At 50.8% G+C, this 26,874-nt stretch overlaps 7 protein-coding genes across 7 annotated transcripts; 3 read left to right on the top strand and 4 right to left on the bottom strand.

The window, feature by feature from the left end:
* Positions 1–263: 263 nt before the first annotated feature.
* J7337_000562 (uncharacterized protein) lies at positions 264–974 on the top strand (the record flags this gene model as incomplete). Its single annotated transcript, XM_044818311.1, has 5 exons — positions 264–285; positions 345–506; positions 587–696; positions 750–867; positions 922–974. The coding sequence occupies 5 exons, from the start codon at positions 264–266 to the stop codon at positions 972–974; spliced, it is 465 nt and encodes a 154-aa protein (XP_044686013.1).
* A 117-nt stretch (positions 975–1,091) lies between these two features.
* Positions 1,092–2,140, bottom strand: J7337_000561 (uncharacterized protein; the record flags this gene model as incomplete). The annotated part of the gene is made up of 3 exons (XM_044818310.1): positions 1,092–1,581; positions 1,641–1,877; positions 1,929–2,140. 3 exons carry the CDS (start codon positions 2,138–2,140, stop codon positions 1,092–1,094), a joined length of 939 nt encoding a protein of 312 aa, XP_044686012.1.
* Positions 2,141–3,733: 1,593 nt separating this feature from the next.
* J7337_000560 (uncharacterized protein) lies at positions 3,734–6,055 on the top strand (the record flags this gene model as incomplete). Its single annotated transcript, XM_044818309.1, has 4 exons — positions 3,734–4,126; positions 4,182–4,612; positions 4,666–5,294; positions 5,343–6,055. 4 exons carry the CDS (start codon positions 3,734–3,736, stop codon positions 6,053–6,055), a joined length of 2,166 nt encoding a protein of 721 aa, XP_044686011.1.
* Positions 6,056–6,148: 93 nt separating this feature from the next.
* On the bottom strand, positions 6,149–7,635 carry PRP46 (pre-mRNA-splicing factor prp46; the record flags this gene model as incomplete). Its single annotated transcript, XM_044818308.1, has 3 exons — positions 6,149–6,234; positions 6,292–6,456; positions 6,510–7,635. The coding sequence occupies 3 exons, from the start codon at positions 7,633–7,635 to the stop codon at positions 6,149–6,151; spliced, it is 1,377 nt and encodes a 458-aa protein (XP_044686010.1).
* An 878-nt stretch (positions 7,636–8,513) lies between these two features.
* Positions 8,514–9,205, top strand: J7337_000558 (uncharacterized protein; the record flags this gene model as incomplete). The annotated part of the gene is made up of 3 exons (XM_044818307.1): positions 8,514–8,544; positions 8,953–9,047; positions 9,149–9,205. 3 exons carry the CDS (start codon positions 8,514–8,516, stop codon positions 9,203–9,205), a joined length of 183 nt encoding a protein of 60 aa, XP_044686009.1.
* A 141-nt stretch (positions 9,206–9,346) lies between these two features.
* Positions 9,347–12,078, bottom strand: J7337_000557 (uncharacterized protein; the record flags this gene model as incomplete). The annotated part of the gene is made up of 3 exons (XM_044818306.1): positions 9,347–10,297; positions 10,354–11,816; positions 11,892–12,078. The coding sequence occupies 3 exons, from the start codon at positions 12,076–12,078 to the stop codon at positions 9,347–9,349; spliced, it is 2,601 nt and encodes an 866-aa protein (XP_044686008.1).
* Positions 12,079–13,079: 1,001 nt separating this feature from the next.
* Positions 13,080–23,111, bottom strand: J7337_000556 (uncharacterized protein; the record flags this gene model as incomplete). The annotated part of the gene is made up of 2 exons (XM_044818305.1): positions 13,080–21,439; positions 21,524–23,111. 2 exons carry the CDS (start codon positions 23,109–23,111, stop codon positions 13,080–13,082), a joined length of 9,948 nt encoding a protein of 3,315 aa, XP_044686007.1.
* Between the last annotated feature and the right edge of the window lie 3,763 nt (positions 23,112–26,874).

Raw genomic sequence — 26,874 nt, 5'->3', positions numbered from 1 at the left:
GGCCACTAAATACTTCAGTACCTACCTGCCTAAGATCATAATGCAGCTACCTACTAGATTAGGTGCCTTACAGGTTAGTAGCAAGGAGGTGTGCGGGCAAAATCAATCAGCGACAGTGCCTATAGCACCCCCGTTAGTAGAATTCAACAACCCCACGTCATTTTATTGCTCAAGCGAGACCTTGGAGGGGCATTCAAAGGCACCTCGAAGTAATTCACGACAACTCCTGCCTGCCCGCCGCTACTTCAGTATACACCGAAAAGATGGCTGGAAGACAAGAAACCAGTAAAGCTACCCAGTAACTCATTCTGAATATCCATTTGCTGACTCTACTGGCGCTATAGTCAACCTCGATACGCTAGAGCCCCAGCAGCTTGCCCAAGTCAAGAAGCAGCTTGATGAAGAGCTCGAGCACTTGACGACGTCGTTCGCACAACTCCATGCCGCCCAGAACAAGTTTAAAGACTGCCTCCAATGCGTGAAAACCCGCGCTGCCGCTCCCGAAGGTACATAATTCACCTGCTTAGCCGCTTCCCACTCAGCGCACTGTCTCGCTTCCTGAATAGCACCTGACATGCTCCACCAGGATCCAACTCTGTACTGGTTCCTCTCACCAACTCACTCTACGTTCGTGGTGAGCTCACAGATGCCGATACTGTATTGGTGGATGTAGGCACTGGATTCTTGGTTGAAAAGGTATTTGTGATCCTGGCAAGCTCGGAACTGTTCACTGATTGACCACCATACAGAAACTCAAGTCGGCCGAAAAGTTCTACGAGAGCAAGGTTGAGGAGCTGGGAAATAACCTGAAAGATCTCGAGGTTATTGTCCAACGGAAGCAGACAAATGCACGAACGATTGAAGAAGGTATGCTTTTCTCGCAGCCTCTACTAGGAGCAAGGCTAATATGACCCCTAACAGTTTTGAGACAAAAGATCATGGCTGGCCAAGGGCAAGGCGATCAACAGGCCTGAAAGGAAGAATTGAAAACTTCTCATCATTCTAAGCACCATTAAGATTAGCCAGACGCCAGTTTAGTAGGTATCATCCGGTGATTCCCCAAGCGGCGCAGCATCACCTTTGCGTACCTGCTATGACAAGGCAGTACCAGCATGCACGCTGTTCAGGAGGGCTTGGACCTCCATAATGGTCCGCAAGAAGCATTTGAGCCTCGACTGGAGATCACCACCTTCCTCCCAAATATTCTCGAGCCCCTCCCCCCAGTCCTTTCGGCCACCACTGGAGTAGTTCAGACTTTCCTCCCAGTGGGGGGCGTATAATTCAACACCCCAAGTACTATTTTGCTGCCCAATCGTACGAGATCCCTTTAGAGTCTTGGTGATGTTGATCTTGAGGACATAGGGGGATTCTTTGAATGGAATGATTGCCCAAGATCTTGCCTGAATTTCAGTGAATTGTTCATCGGGGATCGCAAGTTTACTTGTGTCGACATTTGGCAAAGGGAGAATGGTGCCCTCGTCTGGCTTGAAGACAACCGATATTCTCTTTGCAAGATCTCTAAACTCTGTTGGGACGTCCACTTTGTCCCAAGCATCCATTCGAATGTTCCAATCGTGTTCCCTGTAAGTGCAAGCAAGACATGAGTCAATGGGATTTTTCCTTCTTCGAATAATACGTACATGTCAGGAGCAGCAGTCGTCCAACTCCAACGTGCCCGGGTCTCTGGCCTCGTAGCGCGGACCATTGCTAGTTGCGTAAGTTGGGGGTTGTAGTCGGCCTCAGTCTTGATTTGCAGACTGTTAGCCACTACAACCACTTCACAACCTCGCCTCATGTCCTTTATGTTCTTGCAGATGCCTGCCTCTGGGCATGAGATATACTGCAAGAGTTTCTCCGCCTCGTGAGCGTCTCCAAGCCTATTGCGTGTCAGATATAGTGATACGATTTGAGTATATAGCCTCGCTCACCTGGTTACCATTGAGGCTCCTCCACGACTGGGATACATGTTCATAAGTGTGGTGAAATGGTCGAATGTGATTTCATCTTCTGTACCTCTCGGTCTCTTGGCAATGATAAGGTGCCCGAAACTGACTCGCAAGCCCATGGTCTTATTCAGTGCCATGAGGCCTTCCGCCGAGGATGCCAGGTCCGACACTAGTCTTGGCAGATGTTCATCCATTGAAGAGACCTTAGTGATAGGATTCGAGGTTTTAGAAAGAAATGATGGGCGAGCTCCAAGTTTCAACTGAATCATGTCAGTGGCGGCCGCTTTAGTTGGCCTCTGTATAAGAAAGCGCGTGGGAGAACTGTCGTTAGATAGACGCATGTCCCGAATTCTCCAGTTGACCGCTTCAAACGCCTTCTGGAGGCGATGGACAGAATCGCAGTGCATTTCGAGAACATTTGGCACATCCCGCGTGATATAGACTCGATACTTTTTGCGTATATCGTCGAGTGCCGCGGGTTCATCCAACGCAACAGGTAGCAAGTGTTGCCCTGGAAGTGCAAGGCTCGCCTTCAAGTTTCGTCAGATGTTGTCAAATAAACTTGGAAGTGAATTCGAGAGGATCCTTACCTGTACTAGATATTTTCCTGGCGGTGGGCGGCCAAGGTGTTCAGCATCCTTGGCTTTCCGGATCTTGTCTTCTCTACCTTGGTAAATGTTCTTCGCTGTCTTCAACTTCTCATTTTTCGTCGACGCAAACTTGAGCGCCTTTGAGAGAGAAGTTGGAGGCATGAGGTCACCTCTACCCGAGGGGACTCCTCCCCTGCCCTGATACATAACGTCACGTAGCACCGGTACCCAAGAGAGAACAGAGAAGAATGAGCTTGTGACAAGCAGACGATGTTTATCTTTATCCGAGACTCAGGCCGGAGATATTGAGGTGACTGAAAGCGATGGGGAATTCTTGCGTTGGAGAGAGTTGAGAAGGCGGAAGGGGTGGGAGAAGAGGTGCATTGGAAACAGCCCAGTGAATCACAGCCGGGCGACCGCCTTAGGTAAGGGAGGTACCTTCGGGATGAAGCAAACAGTTTTACAGGTATTTGTTTGAGCGTAAAGCTGATACTGCCACCTTATTGGCAAAACATGGTTGCTCTTTCTCGTTTGCTATCCTGCATCCTGCATGGCACTTGCGCAGCTTTCAGCTCACAGGTGTTTGTCCACCTCACGTCGTAGGTAATGATATATAGTAGGCTAAGTCTAATTAATGTTATTAATTAGGAGTAGACGCATGGCATGCACCTCACGTAGCCTAAAGCTTCTCTTGAATTCCACGAGGTGTCTGAGTTAGTACAATGGATATAGGTAAGAGTAAGGATAGTGTATTGACCAGCCGGAGTAAGAAGAAGTTATTTAGAATTGAATATACTATTACTTATTAAGTTCAAAGAATACTTTAGTTCTAGTAGTATTATTAAGGTGGAAGAGTAAGATATAGATTAGAATTCCCTATAATTCCTTTCAACTCTGTTTTTTAGGTATGATTTTGTTGCGCAAAGGCAGCAATAATGCGACCATGGAGGTAAGGCACAGTATCAAGATTCTCCACTACCTACTAGGTACCTAGGTAGTACTTAACCCACCTAAACCTACCTAGGTACGTATGCTCAACATACCTAGGTATACTCCGTACCTTAGTATCTGGCTACTTATACACCCCCGATATATGCATAGCCCATAGCAACCAATTATTTGTTCCTTACTTCAGTCGCGTCTCCTGCGACGCGTGAATCGCTGTGGCAGCACCTGGCTCCGGATAACGACAGAATAATGGCCCCCATCAATTCAGAAGAACATACAAAGCGCCAACTGTCTAAAGTTACCCAAGATCTGTCTGACGATGAGCTTGCGGATGGAGAACCATCATGGCAATGGATCTACAACTCTACCACAACGACCGAACGAGGTGACGGAACACAGAACGATAGAAAACGAAGAAAGGTGACAGGCGACAGGATTGTCGGGGCAAGGATTGGCCAATTTGAATGCAAAATTGGAGACACTGTCATGCTCAAAGCTGATGGCTCTAATGAGGCCTGGATCGCCCTAATCTGCGAATTTGTTGAAGACGATGGCGAGGGAGAGAAAGCAGCAAACTTTATGTGGTTTTCGAGTGAAAAGGAGATCCGAAGTAGGGACAAGAAACGATCCGATTACTACCCAGTCAGCTTTGGAAATCCCTTGACGCTGTTCGATGGAGACTAATCAAAAGTTATAGAATGAACTCTATATCTCTCCATCATGGGATATCAACCCCCTGGCATCAATCAACGGCAAAGCTAAGATCATGTCTCAAGATGGTTTCCTTGCAAGATACCCCCAGGGTAAGGTTCTTCGAAATGATCCAGACTTTGGTAAGGTCTTTGTCTGTCGACGAGGCTGCAATACACGCACTGCCACATACACAGACGAGTTTATATGGGAGGAAATATATGGGGGTGAGAATGATTTGTTCGCCTTGATGGATAGGGTCAAGACTGGTACAAAAGTCACACGACGTCGTCGAAAGGCTCGGAGTCCATCACCCTCTGATGATACTTACCATCCTGCTCAAATCCCGCAGACACCAACCAAAACAGGACGGGGCTCGGTAGCTGCTACGCCAACTTCACGAAGGAGCCAAGCCACACCAGGCTCTCGTGTCAAAAGGTTTGCGATGAAAGCCCCTCTCAATGGCAATGGTTATTAACAATTACGTATAGGAGTGCAAGCAAGAGACTTGAGTTTACGCCTTTGGCCACGCGCAAACTGTCGCCCAGTCAAGTTGAATCTTCGCCTTTCCAGATAGCACGATCTCGCCTGCATGTCTCGTCGGTCCCAACCAGTCTTCCTTGTCGGGAAGGAGAATTTTCTTTGGTTTATTCTCATCTTGAAGCAGCTATTTCCGATGGCACAGGTAACTGTATTTATATTTCTGGAACACCTGGAACAGGGAAAACAGCGACGGTCCGCGAGGTCGTCTCCAGGCTCGAGGAAGCTGTAGGTTCTGATGAGCTGGACGATTTCATATTCGTGGAGATCAATGGTATGAAGATCACGGACCCTCACCAATCCTATACTCTTCTCTGGGAAGCCCTTAAAGGGGAGAGAGCCAGTCCAGCGCAGGCTCTTGATCATCTGGAACGAGAGTTCAGCAACCCTAGCCCTCGCCGAATTCCCTGCGTTGTACTCATGGATGAGCTTGACCAACTAGTCACAAAGAATCAGGCCGTCATGTACAACTTCTTCAACTGGCCCACTTTGCGACATAGCCGTCTTATTGTACTTGCAGTTGCAAACACCATGGACCTTCCTGAAAGAACCCTCAGCAATAAGATCAGCAGTCGACTAGGTATTATCTCAATCTGACACATTGCTGTAATATTAACCAAAAACCCAGGTCTAACACGTATCACATTCCCTGGTTACAATCACGAACAACTGATGAAGATCATTCAGTCACGACTAGAAGGAGTTCCTGGAAATATCGTAGATCCGGACGCTATACAGTTCGCTAGCCGAAAGGTAGCCGCAGTCAGTGGTGACGCCCGGAGGGCCCTTGACATATGCCGCCGAGCTGTAGAGCTCGCCGAGGCCGATGCTCCTAGTGATCCTGCAACTCCAAGCAAGCGAGACAGTCAAACGCAGCCCAAAGGTTCAGGCCGTGTTACGATTGCGACAATCAAGAAGGCCATCAACGAGGCAACCACTAATCCCATCCAACAACACCTTCGAAGCCTGCCTTTGATGTCCAAGCTTGTCATGGCAGCTCTTTTGCTGCGAATTCGAAGAACAGGTCTTGCCGAGACAACCTTTGGGGATACCCTCGATGAGATACACCGTGCCTGCCTTCGAGCTCCAGCAGCGCTTCCAGGGGTAGCAGCAGTTCTCAATAATGGCCTGAAAGGAACGCAGATAGGAAGTCAGCGCCCAATGACCAGACCCGGTCACATTCACACAGCGGCGCTCGAATTAGTAGCAGCCGGCCTGATTAACCTTGAAGCTCAGCGCGCAGAGAGATCCAGTAAGCTCCGTCTTTCTATTGCAGACGATGAAGTGAAGATGGCCCTCCGTGATGACGGAGACCTTAAGGCTTTGGGTATCGGTGTATAACAGTTGTAGTGTAGTATAGAACCCGAACGGCGTCCTGCGACAATTCATCCTTAATATGAATTTTTTTTTTTTTTACTACCTCTAATCGCTCCTTTAAAACTTTCGTCGGGCCAGTGTGGGCTTCCATTCGAGGGGGTGTGATTCTTCTGTTGCTGTTTCGTCTTGCTTCCAGATTTTGACTGGAATAGATGTATTAGCGAGGCAAAGACAAGCATGCCAAGGCAAGAGAGACTTACTTGTTTTATCAGCTTCACCACAGATCAGACGTAGGCCTGAGCGATCGAACGTTGAGCTCATGATACCTGCCTCAGCATCAAGAGAACCGGGTTGAGCTGTGGTATCAAGAGATTGAAATCGATGGCCAGTCTTCCAATCCCAAAAGCTCATGGAGCCATTATCGCCTACAGTTCAAATTAGACACATGTGACTAGGAAGATCGAATCGTATCGCTTACCTCCTGTAAAGAAGACATTTTGCTCGTTTACACTCATCGTGTTAATAATAGCATTATGGCCCTCGAAGTTCTGCATAAAAGCACCTTCAGGGCACTTCCATTGCTTGACGCTCCCTGTGCTGCCGCTAGCAAATGTGAACTCTGATGGATGTGTTGCTAGAGCACGAACACCTTTCTTGTGATGAGTTAGCACACCCATGGTCTTGCCAGCTGCGAGATCCCAGAGTCGGACTGTCGAATCCAAAGATCCGGTGATAACTTGAGGGTCAGCCTCTTGACAAACAAGATCGGAAACCGTCTGGGTGTGGCCAGACAGGACGTGAATGTTACTCCTGGTCCGCATATCCCAGACACGCGCAACACCATCGCGACCGCCAGTGACCAGAACATCGAGTGTTGGATGTAGGGCAAGAGTATAGACACCGCTGAGATGTCCGTGGTAGTGACGAATGACTTTGTTAGTCTCGAGATCCCAGCACTTGACCATCTTGTCTTCGCCACAAGAGAAGAGGTAAGGATGACGAGGGGACACTGCGAGACCGCGCACAGTACTGATATGTCCAGTAAGAGTCAGCCTCAGCGAGCCCGTGGCCAAGTCCCAAATCTTGATAGTTCGATCTCCTGCGCCGCTTGCAAACCATTTGTTGCCAGGTTCAACAGCCAGACTGCGCACCCAGCCGAGATGACCAGAGATGACCCTCATTAACTTCCATGGCGCGTGCCATTCTGGTTTCTGCTGCTGAATGCCTTGCACTCCTCTTGACGTAAGGCTCATGTTCTGTGGTGTGCTTTCGTCCCTGGCAGCAGGAGCAGATGCCTTGTCCGAACTAGGCGCACCCTCGAGGAGTTTCATTGCTGGGCGAGCAGGCACGCCAGCCTTAGACGTTTTCTTCCCAGGCTGTTTCGTTGGAAGCTTCGCAGTAATTGATGGCGGTAAAGTCTCGACATCTGAGTATTCGTTGTGGAACCGTCTCTTGATGATGGGGTCCTCGGACGCGTCTAGCTTCTGGCGCTTTGTAGTCGATCGCTCGGATGCATGAGCGTAGACTGTTCTCGAGACGTTCGCATTTTGGGCGGCAAGAGCATTGAGTCGAAGAGCATCTTGAGGAACTTCTGGTGTCTCCATGGTGTATGTGCGCTCGTGTTTGCGACTCAAAAGCACTAGGATGGCCGCTGGGGATGATGATTATGATAAACTGGGATATCTTTTGTGATGGAAGCTTGCAAAGGCTGGCAGCCGCGTGTGGCGCTAGATTTTTCTACACACTAGCGCCACAGGTGTGTGGCTAAGAGGATCGGGTACCTACTCCGTACTACCTAAACTGGACGATAAGGTACTGTATCTTGCTCTCCACCTATCATACTTGACTTGACTTCCTGCTAGCTCTCTTCTGCGCTAACAGGGATCTACGTAAGATCAACTACCCACGGCCAGTCGTCACACTAACAAGCAGCACCTGTTTGATACCTCCAAAGCGACGGGAGTTTAGTAACAACATTAATCTCCTTATCAGCTTCTGTCGCTTCGTAGGCAGTATGGATATGGACGATAAGTTTCCTCTTCATACCGCTGCTCGTGAGGGGCGAGGTATGCTTAATGAATTATACAAACTCCATGACTGGGATCACCACTAATCTGCAAATATAGTAACTGTTTTTGAAGGGCTTCTCAAGGTCAGCATTCATATTCATATTCATAGCTGAACTGTATGTCTCAGACATTGATTGCTTGGACAGTCAGACCCAAAATTGTCGCAACGAAAGGACAATGATGGTCGGTATCCAATACACTGGGCAGCTTCATCTAACAACTTGGACATCGTCCAGTTGTTAGCCAACCAACGCAGTTTCGATGCTGATGTCCAGGTGAGCAACGACTTCTCATTGAAAGTGCCCCCCCCCTTCTCCAGAACTATAACCGACGCATTCTAGGACGAAAGCGGGTGGTCTCCTTTGATGATCTCAGCCAGTGTTCCGGAGGGTGAAGCTGTTGTCAAATTTATCATGTCCAAAGACGCGGACGTGAACCTCAAGAGTAAGTATTACTCTCCGTCTATCAATTCAAATATACTCACCGGACCTCGAAGACTCTGCTGGACAGGTAACGCTTCCATCACTAAGTCTGAATCGAGAAGCATCTAAGCTCACCATATAGACTGCCCTTCACTTTGTCGCCTCCAAGAAGAACCTTGATATTGCCCGCGTTCTTATCGACAACGGCGCGTCGACCCGAGTACGCGATTGCAGGGGGCAGTATCCCATACATCGCGCTGCTGCTGTCGGTTCTGTGCCAATGGTGACTCTGCTTCTCAAAAATAGAAGTCCGCTAAATCCTGCTGATAATGAGGGTTTCACCCCCCTCCATCACGCAATTGCAGAGGGACATGGTAAAGAGCTTCTCTTTGCCACCGGCGTCGAAAAGTAACTAACCTCTGTTCCTCAGGAGACACTGCTGTTGCCCTGCTCAAAGAAGGCGCTGATTTCACCCTAAAGAACAGCGCGGATGAGCTAGCACTTGATCTGGCACCAGATAAAGAAGTATGTATATCTCTAAAACGCAATAGAACATGCAGTTCTTGGCTCTCTTCTCTTCGCACCACTCTATAAACTCCCATCTAACTCTGTCTCTTTGTCAACAGGTACGCCGATATGTCTTACAAGGTGCAGAGCGTGAGGGTATCGAGTTGCCAGGGTAGCTAGGAATACATGCTGGAAGAAGGGAGAGAAAAGGTGCAACACATCACGACTTTTCCCGAGTCTAAGATGCAAACACGAGAAAGCAATGAAAACAAGGCAGAAGATAACCAAGTAAAATATAATCAAGCTCTTCCCTTTTCTTACTTCATCACGGTCCGTTCTACCAACTCACGATACATATCCTTAACGTCCTGAACATCAGCCTTGAGCTCCTCAACGAGCTCGCTCTTCTCGCCCAGCATCTCTAATGTTGTCTGGTATCGCGAGTTGATATTCTCTACTTCTGCTTCTAATTCTGTTACCCGTGCTGAAGCGGTTTTTTGTGTTTCCAGCTCTGTCATTAGGTTCACAATATCAGATCGCGCCTCGTCTCGCTGGCTGCATACACGAGCCATCTCTTCTTTAGCAGCCACCTTCTCGGCTTCCAGTCGTCGAATTGCCGCGCTCATTCTCTCGACGAGCTGAACGGAAGGACCTGCCCCAACTGTCGAGACCGAAATCATGTCTTGCGCAACGTTGCGGGGAGATGAAGGGTCACCGTCATCTAGACCGTCATCACGATCTGGTGGCGGTGATGCGGCGCGTGGTGACTCGGTAGGTGGCTCAAAGGGCGAGAAAGGGGGTGGGGGAGGTATCGCATGACCGGCCGTGGACAAGGCACTAGGACGAGGGGGTTGACTGGACATCCTTCGTCCAAAGAAGAAGCCATCGCCGGCGCTTTCGGTTTGGCTTCCCGGTGTGGGCACTCGACGAGGCTGTCTTGCTGGTACAGGAAGCCCGATGAAGTCCGAGCTAAAGGTTCGGGCAACAGAAAGCAATGGGGAATCGGGTCTGCTCTGAGACCGGGGTGTGCTTATAGCAACATCGTCTGCCCATTGCCTTCGTTCGGCCTCGGCCGAAACCTCCCTGCTCGCCGCTCGCTGTTGCTTCTCGAGCTCGTTGCGTGCCTGTTCAAGGGCCGTCTCCAAGTTCCTGTGTTGGATTCTGAGGGCAGCAAGCTCTTCACGACATGTCTCGAGCTCCTGCCGAGCGACTGTGAGAGCTGGACTAACGTCCTGCAGCTCATCCTCGAGTCGCTTATACCGAGTTGCCTGTTGAAGATGTCAGCCATCTTCCCCTTTTTTGGTGTCAAGAACATATAATTTACCGCGTCACGAGCCTTCTTTCGCATTTCTGACTCTCGCCGTTGCGCTTCGTCCCTCTCCTTTTCAAGGCTGGCAGCTTTGGTCAGGAGTGAGGTCTCTATACCTTGCCAGTTCTCGCTGGCTGATGCATACTGCGATTGGAGGGTTTCAATATGTCGTATCAACTTGATGTCACCACCAGATCCTGCAGAAGCCTCCTCGGCCGTCACTCTCATTGCCTCGAGTTTGCCCTCGGCCGCTCTCAGCTCAAGCTTCAGCTCTTCTTCAATATTCCGACCACGTTCTAATGCCCGGTCTAACTTCTCTTGCCACTCAACCTCAGTCAGGCGCAATTTCTCAACCAATGCCTCTTTTTCTGACCGCAGTGATGCGATAGTACGGTCAAGTTCTTGCTGTTTGTTCTTCTCAACATCCAGCGCCTTTTTCAATGCCTCAGTATGGGTGGCTTGTATTTGCTCAGTCCTGGCTTTAGATTCTTGCTCCAGCCGTCGATATGCCTCCTCCTTGACAGCTTTGTCTTTCTTCAGGGCGTCGAGTTCCTTCTGGAGCGTAGCTTTCGCTTTTCGCACTTCCTCATTTCTCTTCTCTTGCTCTTCCTTGTTGTTGATTCGACTACGCAGAGATTCCACCTCGGCTAGAGCCTTTTCTTTACCTTGTTTGAGTTCATTGGCCTGCTTCTCGTTGTCTATAATCTGGGTGCGCAGCTTGCGAACCGTTGTTCGGAACTTTTGCTCTGAAGTTGAAAGCTTTCGTCCTTCCTCCATCAGCAGAGCGATCTTCTCATCCTTTTCGGCCAATTTGCGCTCTACACTACCCGCTTCAGCAGAGCTTGCAGTCTGCCTAGCTGCATCGGCGGCATTTTTGGACAGAAACTGCAATTTGGCTTGTAGCGAGTCGATTTGCTCAATGTACTCTTGAATCTCTTCTGAAGGAGGCGCGTGAGCTTGAGTGGCGTCCTGGTCTTTCTGTGACTCTTCAACTGGAGCATCTACGATTTTTGGTGCCTCTACGGGATGCCTGGTATCTGATATTGGGCTGTTCGGCTTTTGCTGGATGCTGGATTGTTCTGTAACTTCTTGTTCTGGTGCACTTCGAGGTTCGGCCTCAGGAGGCGGCTCAACGATAATCGGGGTGGGAAAATCATGCTTGAGGTTTTGTTCACCAAACTCCTTATTATCGCTTCCTTCAGATGTCGCTGGTTGTTCAGGTGGGGGAGCGGAAGCTGGGCTGTCAGAGGAGGTTGACTTGTCGATTTGGTTGGCGGGTTCAGTTGGCTTGATTTCCGATACTTCGATGCTTTGTCTCATCACTACGGGTTCAGTGCTAGCAGGGCGCTCCTTATCAACCGAACTACGAGAAGTATCAATGGAGCTGCGAGGAGACGATTGTGAGGTTCGCGAGGCCATAGCCTTGGCCAACCTGGCTTGTAGACGATCATTGGCACGGTTGGGCTTCGGGGCGGCAGCTATAGAGAACAAGGAGTCAGCATGCGATAGTCTGCCCACATAAGAACACGGTCGAGGAGAAAATAGAGGCATACCAGATGCAGTCGGTTTGGGGCTTGGTGATGGCGAGGGCGCGGGCGCGGCTTTCATTCCCTGCTGCTGCTCATATCCTTGTGCTGCTTGTTGGTCTTCGTCAAGTAAGTTGTCGAGACGATTCTCGACGCCTTCAAAGGCCGACGAGAGGAACGCTCCCCAGCGCGACCCTTTGCCCGGCGCAGTCATGGTCGAATGACGAGAGCGTCCGAGGTGTTGGGTCACAGCTCGTCGTTGTCGGTCGTCAACTGATTGACGTGATCGCTGGTGGTCACCTCATCGATGTGCTGCAGAAGAAGTTGATGTAGCGCCTGGGAGCGGCGCTTGAGTAGGCCAGGTTGTACTGCAGCTGAAATGTAGGTGTGTAGTTGTAGTTCGGTGGTGGTGGTTTGCAGGACCACGTTGGCTTGAAGGTTGAGGTGTCGTCAGCGCAACTTGAGAGTGGCATGTACTAAGGTTAGTGGGTGGTAAGTGGAGTGAGACATGGACCTCCAGACCAGGGAGGATTCTCCAGGATGATTAGAACAAGGGACAGGCTACATATATTGGAATTACCTCTATCATTGCGTGATGAAGTCACTCAAGGAATTCGATTTAATTGCCATGTGAATTGGATTCAATTGGATTCAATTGCCCCAACTCGTGTACTTCCGTAAGTTAAAAGTGGCGTTCGTACAGCCAGGAAAAGGGCCAAAAATTGACAAATAGAGTAGAAAATGTGCCCTTTGCCTCTACAGCAATGTGACTTGCTAGAGTCGACACAAAGAGACCTCCAATAATCAAGATTATTCAGCTTCAATGACGAGCAACTTCTAAACAAAAAACCCATTAATTGAGTTTACATCGTGCCTTTACCTGGGTATACATGTAGTACAACAGCTCGCTATATCCAGCATATACTTATCCAGACTTCAAATACCATACCAGTCCATGATCAATATCCAATGCTAGAATATACTCGAAGCACCAAATCCCAGACATGCCATGAGTTGATAATGTCAAGCCAAACCTAAACACCGGCCATATCCATGTTGGTGCCATGTTGACATAGAACGTGGTTACCAAAAACAAGAGCACCACAACGAAATGCATCAAGTAGTGACAAACATCCAAATAGCATTGGCAAACACGCTCGCTTGAAATAGACTCTCATGTATCGTTCGTTCGTTCATCCATCACCTGATCACTCCTCATCCAGCGATCTTCTTCCACCAACTTGTGCGAGGTGTTGTTGTTGCCTCCATAAAGGTTGGCGCTCGACGGCTGTGATGTCGTTCGTCACTACCTTCCGAGCGCCTATCTCGGTGACGTTCTCTATCTCGACCGCCGCGCTCACGATCGTCTCGCCTTGCTCGTCGCCTTCGCCGATCTTCGGCCCTTTCTGTGGGCTCTTCCTCGTATTTCGATCGATGAGCTCGACGAGCTTCACGTCTTGCCATCTCATCCTCGGTCTGTCCACCATTTGCCTCACCCCCGTCACCGAGGTCAGGAGGAGGGGGCGCATCAGAGTGTTCCTTGACCCATGATGAAGTTCCAGAATGAGGCCAAGCTGGAGCCTGCGATCTCTCTTCGCGACGATGGGACCTCCGCTGATTATATTCGTCTGCAGATTGCTGACTTCGTCGCTGACGACCTTCCTCCTCTTCAGCACCTCGAGCAGCTCGCTTTGTGTCGCGGCGGCGTCGTTCACGTTTGGCAGCTCGACGAGCCTCTTCATCTTCGGCTTGTTCTGCGGCTGCGGCAGCTTCCTGTTCTCTACGCAAGCGCCTACGTTCAGCTCTTTGTGCCTCCTTTTCCTCTTGCAGTCGTTGTTGTTCTTCTTGTGCATGTCGCTCCTCCTGGGCACGTCTTGCATCTTCATCACGTTGTCGTCTGCGTTCAGCACGGCGGGCCTCTTTGTCTTGCTTTAGAGGATCGGCCTCTTCCTCGCGCTGTCGACGTCGTTCACGGCGTGCCTCATCTCGAGCTCGACGCGCTGCTTCCTCGGGGTCAGGACCGCTTTCAGCAGCCCTCTTGGCCCTGCGTGCAGCTCGTCTTGCTTCGCGGTCAGCATCTACTAATACTGCATCACCATCCATTTTAGCGCTGCGCAAGGCCTCGTCGTCAGTTGTTGCATAGGTACTGCGACGTCGCAGGGGGTCAGGTCGTTCAGTCTTCGGCGTTCGCAAACCACTGAAGAGGCCAGCGAAACCTGAGGACTTCTTGGAACTTCGCGGAGGTGCGTCAAAAGGAACGTCAGGCTCCACCATCACGGGCTCTTCATCCCTCGATCTCTTGGCTCGCCGACGTCGTTCGGTATCCACCACGGCAACTTCTTCCTCTTCGCGTGATCGTGGTTTGTGAGACCGGCGGCGCTCGCGTCTATCGGGCGCGAGTTCGGGATCTACCATAACCAAATCATCGTCCTCATGCGACCGTGGTTTATCTGAACGACGTCGTTCATACCTATCAGGCACAGGAGCAGCGCCAGACATCATTGCATCTTCACCTTCGCGTGATCGAGGTTTACGCGACTTGCGGCGATTGCTTAATTCATCCTCGCCCATGAGAACATCTTCAGGAGGAGGCGATACAAGTCCGCGAGCATTAGTAGAGTGGCGACGTTTGCTGCTGATGCCGTCTTTTTTCTCACGCGTGGTAGCGGAACGAGTGAGTGGTGGTTTACTGAACAAAGCAGTGCCACGAGATCGTGATGGAGTCTTCTCAACTTTGTCAGATGAGGAACCCTTAGAGGACGTCTTTTCCTCTCGTCGTCTATGTCTAGTTGACTTTTCTTGGGGCTCATCCCTCTCTTCATGCGGTGTCGCGGCCCACCGACCAAATGAAGTTCCTTCGCGATGAATTTTGGGTCTTCGAGACTGCTTCGGCTCAGGTGGTGGCGTCAATGGAGGATCTGGAACTGGAGGAGGCGGAGGAGCATCGCGACGGGATTTGCTCTTCCTACTTTTCCTTTCTTTCTTTGGCGATAAGTCGATAACCTCGACAATCTCGTCATCTGCAGAGGCTTCCGGGGCGTGGTCCTTTGGGAGTATCTCTGGTTCCTTCTCTTCGTGGTCATCGAGAATAGCTTCGTTTTCGACGTCACTCGATTCTTTATTCGCAGTGACTTCAGCGTCTGCTTCCTGATCCTCATCGTTGTCCTCGGCTTCAATGTCCGACTTCTCATCTTCAGGAGGGTTGCCGGATTCAACTACATCCGCTTCCTCACCTTCTGCTGCCGCGGGAGCCTCTTCTTTCGCGGCTAACTCTGCAGCACGCTGGGTAGCGTTCTCCTCTAGAACTCTTAGTCGTTCGGTGTCCTTTCTGCCGAGCCTACCTTTTCTGGCTTTCTTGAACTGGAGGAAGTCAAGCTCCTCAAGTTCTTTCGCGACCACCTCACGAGCTGCGGCTTCTGCCGCCTCTTTAGCTGCTGCCTCCTTAGCTGCTGCCTCCTTAGCTGCTGCCTCCTCAGCATCGGTATCGTCTCCCCCCTTGCTCATTTCGCCATTATCGATAACCTCGTCCTCTTCTTCGTCCTCGTCCTCTTCCTCGTCCTCGTCTGCTTTTTCTTCTTCCTCTTCCTGCTCATCCTCTTCAGCATCATCAGCTCCGAGGTCTTCTTCCACAGCTGCTGTTTCCTTAGCGGCGCGTTCTTCGGCGCGTTTCGCTGCATTATCCTCCAAGACCCGAAGCCGCTCGGTGTCCTTTCGGCCCAGTCTGCCCTTTCTTGACTTCTTCGCTTGCAGGGCCTCAAGTTCCTCCTCTTCCTCAGCGATAGCTGCCTCCTCTGCTTCCCGAGCTGCTGCTTCCTCTGCTTCCCGAGCTGCTGCTTCCTCTGCTTCCCGAGCTGCTGTCTCCTCTGCTTCCCGAGCTGCTGTCTCCTCTGCTTCAGGCTCTTCCTCTTCCTCTTGCTCTTCACCTTCACCTTCACCTTCACCTTCACCTTCACCTTCCTCTTCTTCCTCACCTTCATCGTCTTCCTCAGGCGGATGAGTTATAGCAGCCTCAGCGGCAGCACGTTCTTCTGCGCGCCTTGCTACATTCTCCTCCAATACGGCAAAGCGTTCAATATCCTTCCTGCCTAACCTGCCTTTTCTTGCTTTCTTGGCTTTAAGGGCCTCGAGCTCGGCTTCCTCTTCCCTCGCAATAGCTGCCTCTTCAGCTTTTCGAGCTGCACCTTCTTCGTCTTGTGTCTCTAAAGGCTCCAGCTCTAGCTCTAGCTCCTCCTCCACTCTTCCAGTCTCTCCCAAACCTTCGATATCGGATTCCTCCTGAACAACTTCAGTCTCAGCCTCAACAGCAGCTCGCTCCTTTTCACGGCGGGTAGCATGTTCTGACAAGACGATAAATCTCTCGGTGTCCTTCCGACCAAGCTTTCCCTTTTTTGCCTTCTTTTTCATTAAAGTTGCCAGTTCTGCCTCTTCCTCAACGATTACCGCTCGCTCGGCCTCCTCCAGGCCATTATCTTCAGGCTCAGGTTCAGCAGCTTCAGATTCTGGTTCGGGTTCGGGTTCGGGTTCACCGAGCCCTGCTTCAGCCTCTGCCACTGCGTCTTTTGCATCTCGGATTGCCGCCTCCTCAGCACGTTTAGCAGAATTCTCTGTCAGCGCTTGGAATCTTTCAGTATCTTTGCGGCCCAGTTTTCCTTTCTTAAGCCTCTTCTTCGTCAATGCAGCCAACTCAGCCTCTTCTTCTGCGATGAAGGCAGCTTGTACCGCCGCCTCAGCTAACTTAGCTTCGGCTATGACCATTTCATCTTCCTGATGATCAGGCTCAGCAAGTTCCTCGGCTTCAGGTTCAAGCTCCTCACCCAACTCGTCTTCCTTGCCGTCTTCAGCATCGACAAATTCATCCTCCTCCTCCTCCTCCTCCTCCTCCTCCTCCTCCTCCTCCTCCTCCTCCTCCTCCTCAGCTCGGGGGACGTCTCCTAAATCCTCTCCTGCTTCCTTGGCTGCCTCAGCTTCGGCACGCTTTGCAGCATTTTCGACAAGGATATTAAATCGCTCAGTATCAGAACGACCCAGTTTACCTTTCTTCGCTTTCTTCTTGTTCAATGCTGCAAGTTCTGCCTCTTCCTCTGCAGCAAGAGCTGCAGCTTCAGCGTTGGCTGCCTCCTGGGCAGCTACCTCTTCTGCATCATGGTTCTCCTCGGGCTCCGGCTGAAGAATATCATCAACCTCCTCAGGTAACAATTCCTCAGCCTGGCCGTCAGGTTCGGTTTCCTTGATAGCGCGTTCTTCCGCGCGTATAGTTGCGTTTTGCATCAATAAATCAAAGCGCTCTGTATCCTTTCTGCCAAGTTTGCCCTTTCGCGTCTTTTTAAGAGTAAGGGCAGCGAGTTCCTCCTCTTCTTCAGCAGCAATAGTAGCAGCTATAGCGGCGGCTTCGGCTTCGATAGCGGCAGCTTCAACATCGTCCTGGCCGGGAATCTCTTCTTCTTCTCCAGCAGCATTTTCTGGGGTAGTATGGGCCAGAGCTTGAGCGGCGGCGTCCTTTGCTGCCTGCTCTTCAGCGCGCCTTGAAACATTTTCGGTTAAAAATATGAGCCTCTGGGTATCCTTGTTTCCGAGCCTTCCTTTCCGTGCCTTCTTAGCTTCAAGAGAAGCAAGCTCTGCTTCTTCTTCTGCGGCTATGGCAGCCGCCTCGGCAGCGGCTTCGTCATCAATATCAGGAACCGGGGCATCCGGGGCATCAGGGGCATCAGGAGCATCAGGGGCATCAGGGGCATCTTCAACAGTCTCTTCAGGCTCCGGGGTTGGTTCGTCAAGCTCTTCTTCGTCAAGTAGCTCTTCCACAGCCGGGGCTTCCTCAGCGGCAGCCTCAACCTCACGGGCCGCTTGTTGCTCGGCTCGTTTCACGGCATTCGAAGACAACTGCTCAAAACGCTCTGTATCCTTGCGTCCTAGTTTACCCTTCTTGGCCTTCTTGGCTGCTAAGATGGCCAATTCTTCGTCCTCAGCCTCAGCAACAGCCGCAGCTTCGGCTTCAGCAGCCTCTCTTGCCGCTATCTCCTCAGCCTCAGCAGTGGCGGCAGCTTCAGCAGCTGCAGCTTCTTGAAGTGCTTGCTCTTCGGCTTCCTTGGCAGCTCGTTCTTCAGCAACCTGTGCTTCCCTTGCAGCCTTGTTTCCCAGAAGATAGTCAAATCGATCGGTATCTTTGCGTCCCAACTTTCCTTTTCTCTGCTTTTTTGCTTCTAGGGCAGCAAGCTCTTCTTCTTCTTGGGTGATCACTGCCGCAGCCTCAATTTCAGCAGCCTCTCTCGCCGCCGCTTCTTCCTCAGCAGCAGCGGCAGCCTCAGCTTCAGCAGACTCAATAGCGGCACGCTCAGCAGCAGCAGTGAGCTCGGCCTCCTTAGTTGCTTGCTCTTCAGCTCTCTTGGTAGCGTTTTCGTTAAGGAGGGTGTATCGTTCCATATCCCTCTTGCCTAGCTTGCCTTTCCTTGCCTTCTTCGCCTCTAGTTCTGCAATTTCTTGTTCCTCGGCAGCAACTAAGGCCATGGCCTCTGCAGCAGCAGCATCATCTTCTTCAGAGGATGACTCTTTTTCAACAACTGGTAGCTCCGGGGCATTTTCGAAGAGTAAATCCTCGATATCAGCTGGGGGTTCATTGATATCTACAGACTCGGCAATAGTGGCTTCTTGGTCTTCCTCAGCGGCTTCTTCGTGTGCTGCATTTCTGGCTCTTTGGGTGGCGTTCTCAGTGAGGAAAGCAAATCGATCGCTGTCCTTTTTGCCTAGTTTGCCCTTCCTGTCTCTCTTAGCAATTAAGGCAGCTAGCTCTTCTTCCTCTTCGGCAGCAATAGTAGCAGCAATGGCAGCTGCTTCTGCCTGAATAGCGGCCGCCTCGGCTGCTTCAGCATCGGCAGGAATTTCAGGAGCGAGATCTTCAACTTCAAGAACAGGCTCCTTCATTACTTCTGACGCAGCAGCCTTCTCGGCTCGTTGAGTTGCATTCTCGGTCAGGATAGCAAATCGGTCACCATCCTTTTTCCCAAGTTTGCCCTTCCTATTCTTCTTTGCAGTTAGGGCAGCTAATTCATCCTCCTCTTCGGCAATAAGGAGAGCTTCAGCCTCTGCAGCCTCTCTGGAAGCAGCCTCTTCAACAGCAGCAGCCTCAGCTGCGGCTGCCTGCTCGGCTTCAGCTTGTGCGGCTGCTTCAGCCTCAGCAGCTGCTTGGGCAGCTGCCTCTTCTTGAGCCGCTTTCTCTGCCCGTGCCGTGCTATTGGCAGTAAGGAGGTTATAGCGGTCGGTATCTTTCTTCCCAAGCTTGCCCTTTCGCTCTTTCTTGGCAATCAAAGCAGCAAGTTCGGATTCTTCATCGGCAATAGCAGCGGCTTCTGCTTCAGCAGCTGCAATAGCATCTGGGTCATTAGCCTCAGCAGAAACCTCATCTGTGGCTGGTTCAAGAGAAGGTTCGTTAACTCCTGTCTCAGGGTCCAATGCAGGATCTTCAGGTTGCTGGGTAGTCAGGACTATTTCTTGAGCTCGCCTTTCTGCATTTTCCGATAAAGCAGCAAATCGATCAGCATCTTTCTTTGTAAGCTTACCCTTCTTAGCTTTTTTAGTAGTTAATGCAGCCAGCTCGGCTTGTTCCTCAGCAACAGCTGCATCCTCTGCTTCGCGAGCTGCTGCTGCCTCTGCTTCAGCTACTTCTATAGCAGCGGCAGATTCTGCTGCTGCTGCGACTTCTGCTTCCTGTGCAGCCTGCTCCTCAGCCTCAGCTGCTGCTGCGGCGGCAGCTACTTCTTCTGCTTCCTTTGTGGCTTGTCGCTGTGCAGCATTTTCTGTGAGAATGTTAAAACGGTCGGCATCCTTCTTGGCAAGCTTCCCTCTTTTAGCTTTCTTGGCGGCAAGAGTGGCAAGCTCCGCCTCTTCATCAGCAATCAGGATAGCTTCAGCTTCGCTTGCTGTTATACCTTCCGCTTCTGCTGCGACTGTAGCTTCTTCTTCTGCTGCTGCTGCTACAGCTTCCTCGGCTTCTTTTGCAGCCTCGGTCTCAGCCGCGGCTGTGACAACCGCTTCTTCTGCTTCTTTTGCAGCTAGTCGTTGCGCAGCTTTTTCTGTGAGGATGTTGTACCGCTCTGTATCCTTTTTGCCAAGCTTGCCTTTCCTTGTCTTCTTTGCGTCTAGACTGGCTAACTCTGCTTCTTCCTCTGCTATAATAGCTGCGTCGGGAGCTGTAACAGGATCAGGATCAGCAGATGCTGCGTCTATGTCTACTAGCGGTTGCTCAGGCTCTGGTTCGGGTTGAGCTTGTGCCACCACCTCCGTGTTACCGTGGGTGGCTTCTCCAAGCTCTCCTTGAGCTTCAACAGCAACAATCGTTTCAGCTTGCTTAGCTGCTCTTTCGGCTCGTTCGGCAGCCCTTTGAGTGAGGACTTCAAAGCGCTCCACATCCTTCTTCTTAATCAGGTTACCGCCACGCTTGATCTTCTTAGCGGTGAGATCTGCAAGTTCCTTCTCTTCTTCAGCAGCAATTGCAGCCTCCGCTTCACGGGCAGCGGTCGCTTCAGCCTCACGTGCTGCCAGCGCATCTGCTTCGCGGGCTGCAGTCTCCTCGGCTTCCTTAGCAGCCTGCGCCGCGGCTGCTTCCTCGGCCTCTTTGATAGATTTTTCCTGAGCTCGCTTTACTGAGTTGCCAACCAAGGTCATTAGTCGAGCCGTTTCGTTCTTTGTTAGCTTGACCTTCTTGGCTTTCTTGGCTTTCAGCACTGCCATTTCCTCCTCTTCCTTGGAAGCTACTTCAGCTTCAGCATCTGCGGCGGCTTGGACTGCAGCTTCGGCGTCTGCAGCAGCTTGGGCAGCGGCTTCGGCTTCGGCTGCTGCCGCTGCCGCCTGTTCTTCTGCTTCTTTCGCTGCTTGTTCCTCGACTCGTTTCGCTGCATTATTGATCAAGAGATTCAGCCGTTCCTGCTCTTTTTTGATAAGTTTTCCTTTCTTCGCCTTCTTTGACTGCAGGCTCTCCATCTCCGCCTCTTCCTGCGCAATTTCAGTGGCAAGTGCAGTGTCAGCTTCTGCAGCAGCTTCCGTGGCAAGGCCATCTTGGTCTGTCTCTTGAGCAAGAAATTCGTTAATAGGTGCCGCCGGGGAAAATGGAGCAGCGGCAATAGCTTCAGCTTCCCGGGCTGCTTGAGCTTCGGCCCTCCTTGAGATATTCCCTTCGAGCAGAGCAAGGCGTTCTTGATCCTTTTTCAACAACTTTCCATTGCGTTTCTGCTTCTTTGCCAACAGTGTCGCAAGCTCCTCGTTCTCCCTTGCGGCTTCAGCGTCTTCCGCGGCCTGTAAAGCGGCAGCTTCGGCGTCAGCTGCCGCTTGTGCGTCAGCGGCGGCTTGTGCAGCTTCAGCGGCCGCTGCCATCTCAGCATCGCGAGTAGCTCGAGCTTCAGCTCTTCGGGTGGCATTCCCTTCGAGGAGAGCAAGACGTTCTCGATCTGACTTAAGGAGCCGTCCTCCTCTTTTAGATTTCTTGTCCAAGAGACTGGCAATCTCTTCGTCTTCACGAGCTGCCTCGGCTTCCTCAGCTTCGCGAGCGGCTTGCTCTTCAGCTTCTCTGGCGGCTTGCTCTGGGTCTCCTATTAATCCATCCGTTCAGCTAGTTCTACAAATGTTGGGGGTTGATATTGGGGGAGGGCAGTCAGACAAGGCGAGTTCTCGACGTTCTACAACTTCTCCGCCCAGGGGGATGAAATCCAACTCCTGTTGATTTTTCCATATGACATCATCTCGAGCCTTGCTTCTCAACCCTTCCTCAACATCATGATATGGCTCACCAGTAGCATCGATAAGAAACTCATGTGCATTAGGCTTCTTGTTGTCTATTGAGCCCCAAAAAGCATCGTTAGGATCATCGGCGCCGGAAGTTTTGAAATCGAACGGGTCAGCGGCCGGTTTCTTGGGCTTCTTGCCAAAACCCCAAGAGTCGAGGAGGTCGTCGTTGCCAACAGCCTCGACGGGATCGGGGGCGGGAGGAGGAATATTATCCTCTATTTGAATCAAGTCGCCAGCTTTCTTCTTTTTCTTACCTGTTCCCCATAGATCCCAACCGTCGTCTTCTTTCTTAGGCGGCTCTGGGATTTGATGAGCTTTAAAGAAATTTGACTCACTTGTTTCATCCTCACCTTTCTTTCCTATACCCCATGCTCCCCATCCACTCGTCTCCTCTGGTGAAGGTTTTGCCTTCCCAGTGCCAAAAGTACTCCAAAAGTCGTCACCATCCTTGTCTTCAAACGATGGGGGGTCGGGTGCAGGTGCAGGTATTGAATCTTGAGCCCCCCAAAGTGAACTTTGTGAATGTTCCTTTTTCCCAGACCAGCCACCCCACTGATCTTCCATTGAAGGGGGTTCAGGTGCAGCTGCCAAAGCAACTTCTTCCATGATTCCCTTCTTCTTGGCCCGGTCTTTTTTGGATATTCCCCAGGTATCCCAAATATCCTTCTTTCCGTTCGGAGATGCAGTATCAGAATCGAGGGCAAGTTCTTCCAGGATGCCACCAGCTTTGCCCTTCTTTTTTTGACCACTCCAACCCCAAGGATCGTCACCATCCTTTGGTCCCTCGTCGGGTTCAGCGCCCCAGAGCGTGGAAGCCTTCTTCTTCTCTTTCTTGGCACCCAAGCCCCAACCATCGTCATCTTCTTCAATTCCTCCTATTTTATCTTTAGGTTTGTCCCAGGGGTTCTCTTCAGCCTTGCTTTCTTGTGGTGGCGGCGGCGGTGCCGGTGCTGTTTCACTTTTCCCTCCTCCGCCCCAGCCCCATCCTCCTCCGCCAAAGCCCAATTTCGCGCCCCATGAACTGGAAATGCCCTTGGATTCTGGTGGGCTCAAACCAAGATCCAGTTTCTTATCTCCAAGATTGATATTCTCGAATGTTGTGGGAGGCTTTGGGGGCGAGTTGCTGTTGCCATTACCATTTCCGTCGCCGGCGCCGCCTGCAGCGTCTCCTCCACTGGCTCCTCCATCTCCTCCGGTATTGTCATCCTTTTGACCGTCGTCTGCTGGTGGATCCGCAGGCGGCGGCGGTGGTGGAGGAGGAGGAGCAGAAGGTGTTTTTGTTTTCTTCTTCTTTGCCGCTTCGTAGAGACCTTGATGCGAGTTGAAGTCGATGAGGATATCGGAATTAGGATCGCTAAGCAGTGCATCATTCGGTCGGCGGCGTTCTTTCTGTGCATCTGATGATGGTTGAGGGGATGGATTGAGCCATGCTGGGGTTCGCATATGGGCATAACGGCTGGTCCCATTCAGGGGCATTGTGGTGTCGGTAGGATCAGAAGAGTCGCAAGATCGAGGGAGGCGACAATACCATCGTGGAGAAAGATCTGGTATAATTAGCGGCCTATCGGCCACTTTGCGATGTGATGGTGGAGCAGAGACCTGGATAATGTGTATGACGTTAGACAAGACAGACTTTCAAACGTGTTCCAATTCCGGAACTGGATCGCATGACAAGACAGGAATGGGTGGCGGTGGGTTCCCCTCAGGAGAGTTCGGGCCGCTGATCGAGGGGTAGGCCGTTGAGCGCCACCCATTTAAAGTCTGTTAAGCTTTTGCTGGGAAACATGATTCGAGCAAAAGAGTGACGAGATTTAAATTGCAACTACGCAAGCTGAGCAGAAAATGAAACGAACATACATGTTTATGTAATCTGTGAACAACCCAGGCACGGGCAATGAGACTCAGTCGGTGACGCAAGGAGCGATCAACCGGCGCACTTGACAAACACTGAAAAACCGGCGGGCCATCGCTTCTTGTCCAATTGTCTGTGAATGCCAGAACATCGACCGCGGCCATTGTGAAGAATGGAGCTCGTGCGAAGACTGAGCGACGTCACACACATGGAAGCTATAAGTATGAAGAAGGATAGAATGGCGACGCGGTATTGACAACTGAGCCAAGTCGCCAGAACAAAGGACAGTATGGGATGTCAAGTTCGATGACCGAGCAAATTCGTAGTTTCGTACAAGTTTTCGTGTAAGTCGTAGTCGATTGCAATATCAAGCAGCAGAGTTGCGGGGTCTGGCCCTGTTCGAGGCTGTCGAAAGCGACGCCGTGACCCGGATGTATTGTCAGGGTCGAGAATAGGTAGGTAGGTAGGTAATGGCTAGATGATGCTGCGCTAGTGATGGGAGAAAAGAGTCGGATCGTCGAAGAAAACAAAATTGAGGCGTTTGTCAAGGCGAAGGAACGTGATGAGCGTGCGTACTGAATGACTGCCGAGTTAATTGACAAAACAAACCCTGGGCGACCAACTGTCACTTTTCACCAGCCACCCCTAGTCGTCAGATCGTCGTCTGGCCTGGACTACTTTTTTCGGGGGTCCTGCGTTGCGCGCTGTGTAAATAAATGAGCTTCCACACAAGATGACGCTCGAACACTCGAGGCAAGGCCAAATAACGAGTAGGTCTCCTCAAGATAGGTGAGGTTGGGAGAAAGGATTTGATGTAACAGGAGGGAGACTGAGGAAGAGGAGGGGGAAGAATTCACGGTGACGAGTAGCAAATGATTTGCAGAAAGTGCATAGCAAGAGAAGCAAGGGAAGAAGGAAAGGTCGAATCGGTAAAAGGTCCCATACAATACTTTCGGGCGCTTTAGGCCAAGACAAATTGGTTGAGCTGAGAGCCAATAACGCCAGTTCTGGCTGTTCAGATCGTCGGCAGGCGAAATGCTCAGATGTTGTACTTGTCAAGGCCACTGTTTAATGGGTAGAATCAATGCAAAGGACAGGGTTCAGTGTCCAATGTTGATGTGCAGCCAGGCGAAAAAGGCGGGCAAACGCGGGAACAGGACAGGGAAATCAACGCGACAGTTATAGCAAGAGATGTTCATAATTAAGGCCCCGACGGTGCTCAAAACAGGGGACGTGCCCTACAGGTTCTTTCGTCCTTGCCTTTAGTACTAGGTAGGTAGACTACCTACCCTACCTAACTCGAGAGTGCGCAACAAACACTCCGCCACCACGGGCATGCAAAGGCTGCGGGACCTAGAAGGAATTTGAGGATAATGAGAACTTTGATTGCATTCGTTATCTAGATGCGATGAGCTAAGAGACAGATCCCGGTTCTTCTCAGCTCACACGGCAGTACATATATCCGTATATTCGCTACCTATAGGCAGGTAGGTATTCAGCATACTGCGACTACATCAAAACACTCAAATGCTTTTTATCTCTGAACAGGACTTACACTCACTACCTATATATGTAGGTACCTTCCTAGGTGCGAAGCTACCTAGGCACTCCTTACTACCCCATCAATATTGTTGGCCGCACGTCACCATCACAATCACCAGACCAGCAACCCCATCACAACCTACACCCCCCGTTCTCAAGCCCAACACACCCTCTCGTTGCTCCTTTCAGAGCCGGTATCACTCGAAAGAAGAAAAATTTACAGTCTTGACTCAATCCCAATCAAGTATCCTATCAAGCACGCCAGCCCGCACATTCATCCAAAAAAAAAAAAAAAAAAAAAAAAAAAAAAAAAAAAAAAAAAAAAAAAAAAAAAAAAAAAAAAAAAAAAAAAGACAGCCTCTATAAACATCACAGGTAAACATTATCTGTCGTCGTGTTATTGCACATGCACGTAAGATCCACTCGATCCAGGTCAACCAACCACAGATGAGTCCGTTGATGCTGATGCAGGTCTGCAAGGTCAGGCCGCAGCGCAACGTGCGGTTGGATCAGATCCTTTGAGGTACATGTTGGCCAAGCCCAATGACTTGCCAGTTTCTCATCGACCCAACCACCCGAATCTCACATGTGCATTCCACTAATGAGAGAAGCAGGAAATTTGAAAAGAAGGGTCGCAATGCCTGAAACGGTGAAACCCATCCATTACAGTGCACATTGTGTGCCCAACATTGGATCGGATGCATCTGGCGACTAGGATCTGACTTCCAACTTGTCACCAGTCATAAAACTCTCACAAGAAAACTGTAGCTAGTTCTCTGACTGGCTTTCCCAGCAAGACTGATTAGTCCTGTAGAAGGAGAGGATTACTCATGTGCTGCAGTGTACTACTCCAAAGACACCGTTAATCCACCTGGGCTATCTACCAGATGGTGCTACACCGTACAGCGCAGCTCATGGGACGGCGATGGTTTTGTCGTTCGATCTTCGTGACATCACGCGGGCTTGGTTGTTCCACGGGGCCAATACGGACATACATGTTGAGACATGTGTGACATTTATCGTTACTTCGAGGGGCACACGATCTGTCTCAGCAGCACAAACCTGAGTTCCTTTGACAATCCCTCTTGGGAATACAGAACGGAGCCAATTCCGTGAAGTGCATAGTGCATACACAGCTTTCCCTCCAGAAGGGTAAGGTAAGGCTATCCGCTATCAGCTCCTTGAGACTGTGGTTGACGTCCCGTCCCCTTCCCGTTCCCCGCGTCTTCCAGGTTCATTGTGCTTAACATCGGGTAAGTTTTGTGGGACTCGCTGTTACTTTTGGTTCACGCGACGACCGCTAATCAGCCAGCACTTCTGAACTTCTGAGCTTTGCACTAGGTAGTTAAGGCAATTGGGGGAGCGGGTATGGAAAGGCCCGAGGGGGCTAGATTGAGAAGACGCCGGCAACTTCATAATTACAATGGAAGGAAATGGCAGTATCAACTACAAGGTCCAGTAGTCACTTGGACGGCTTGCCTTGAGGTATTTTCTACAGCTTTTCCAGGCCACCCGTCACTAAACAGTCACACACGAAAACATCCAGCGACTGGGGTCGTCCTACTTTGATATGATACATGCACTGATGCAGCACAGCTACAATACAGACTAATAACTCACAGTACTACGCAGTACGCACATCTGGAACTATCCGCGGGTTGGGGTCTTGGGACGACTCGACAAACGCCACAGGATGCTGCAGAGTCCCTGCGCTTCCTGCAAGACGTTAGCCCTGTGCATTCATCCTAGACCAAAGCTTGGCTCGAATAGGTATCGCCAAACCTTCACCGCCTCCAGCACATGTACATACCTACGCCGTGTTATCCAAAATTTGTTGAAAAAAGC

This window comes from Fusarium musae, chromosome 1, assembly GCF_019915245.1.
Source record: "Fusarium musae strain F31 chromosome 1, whole genome shotgun sequence".
Taxonomy (NCBI): domain Eukaryota; kingdom Fungi; phylum Ascomycota; class Sordariomycetes; order Hypocreales; family Nectriaceae; genus Fusarium; species Fusarium musae.
Note: the sequence above shows the minus strand (reverse complement) of the source record. Positions and strands in the feature narration are given on the sequence as shown.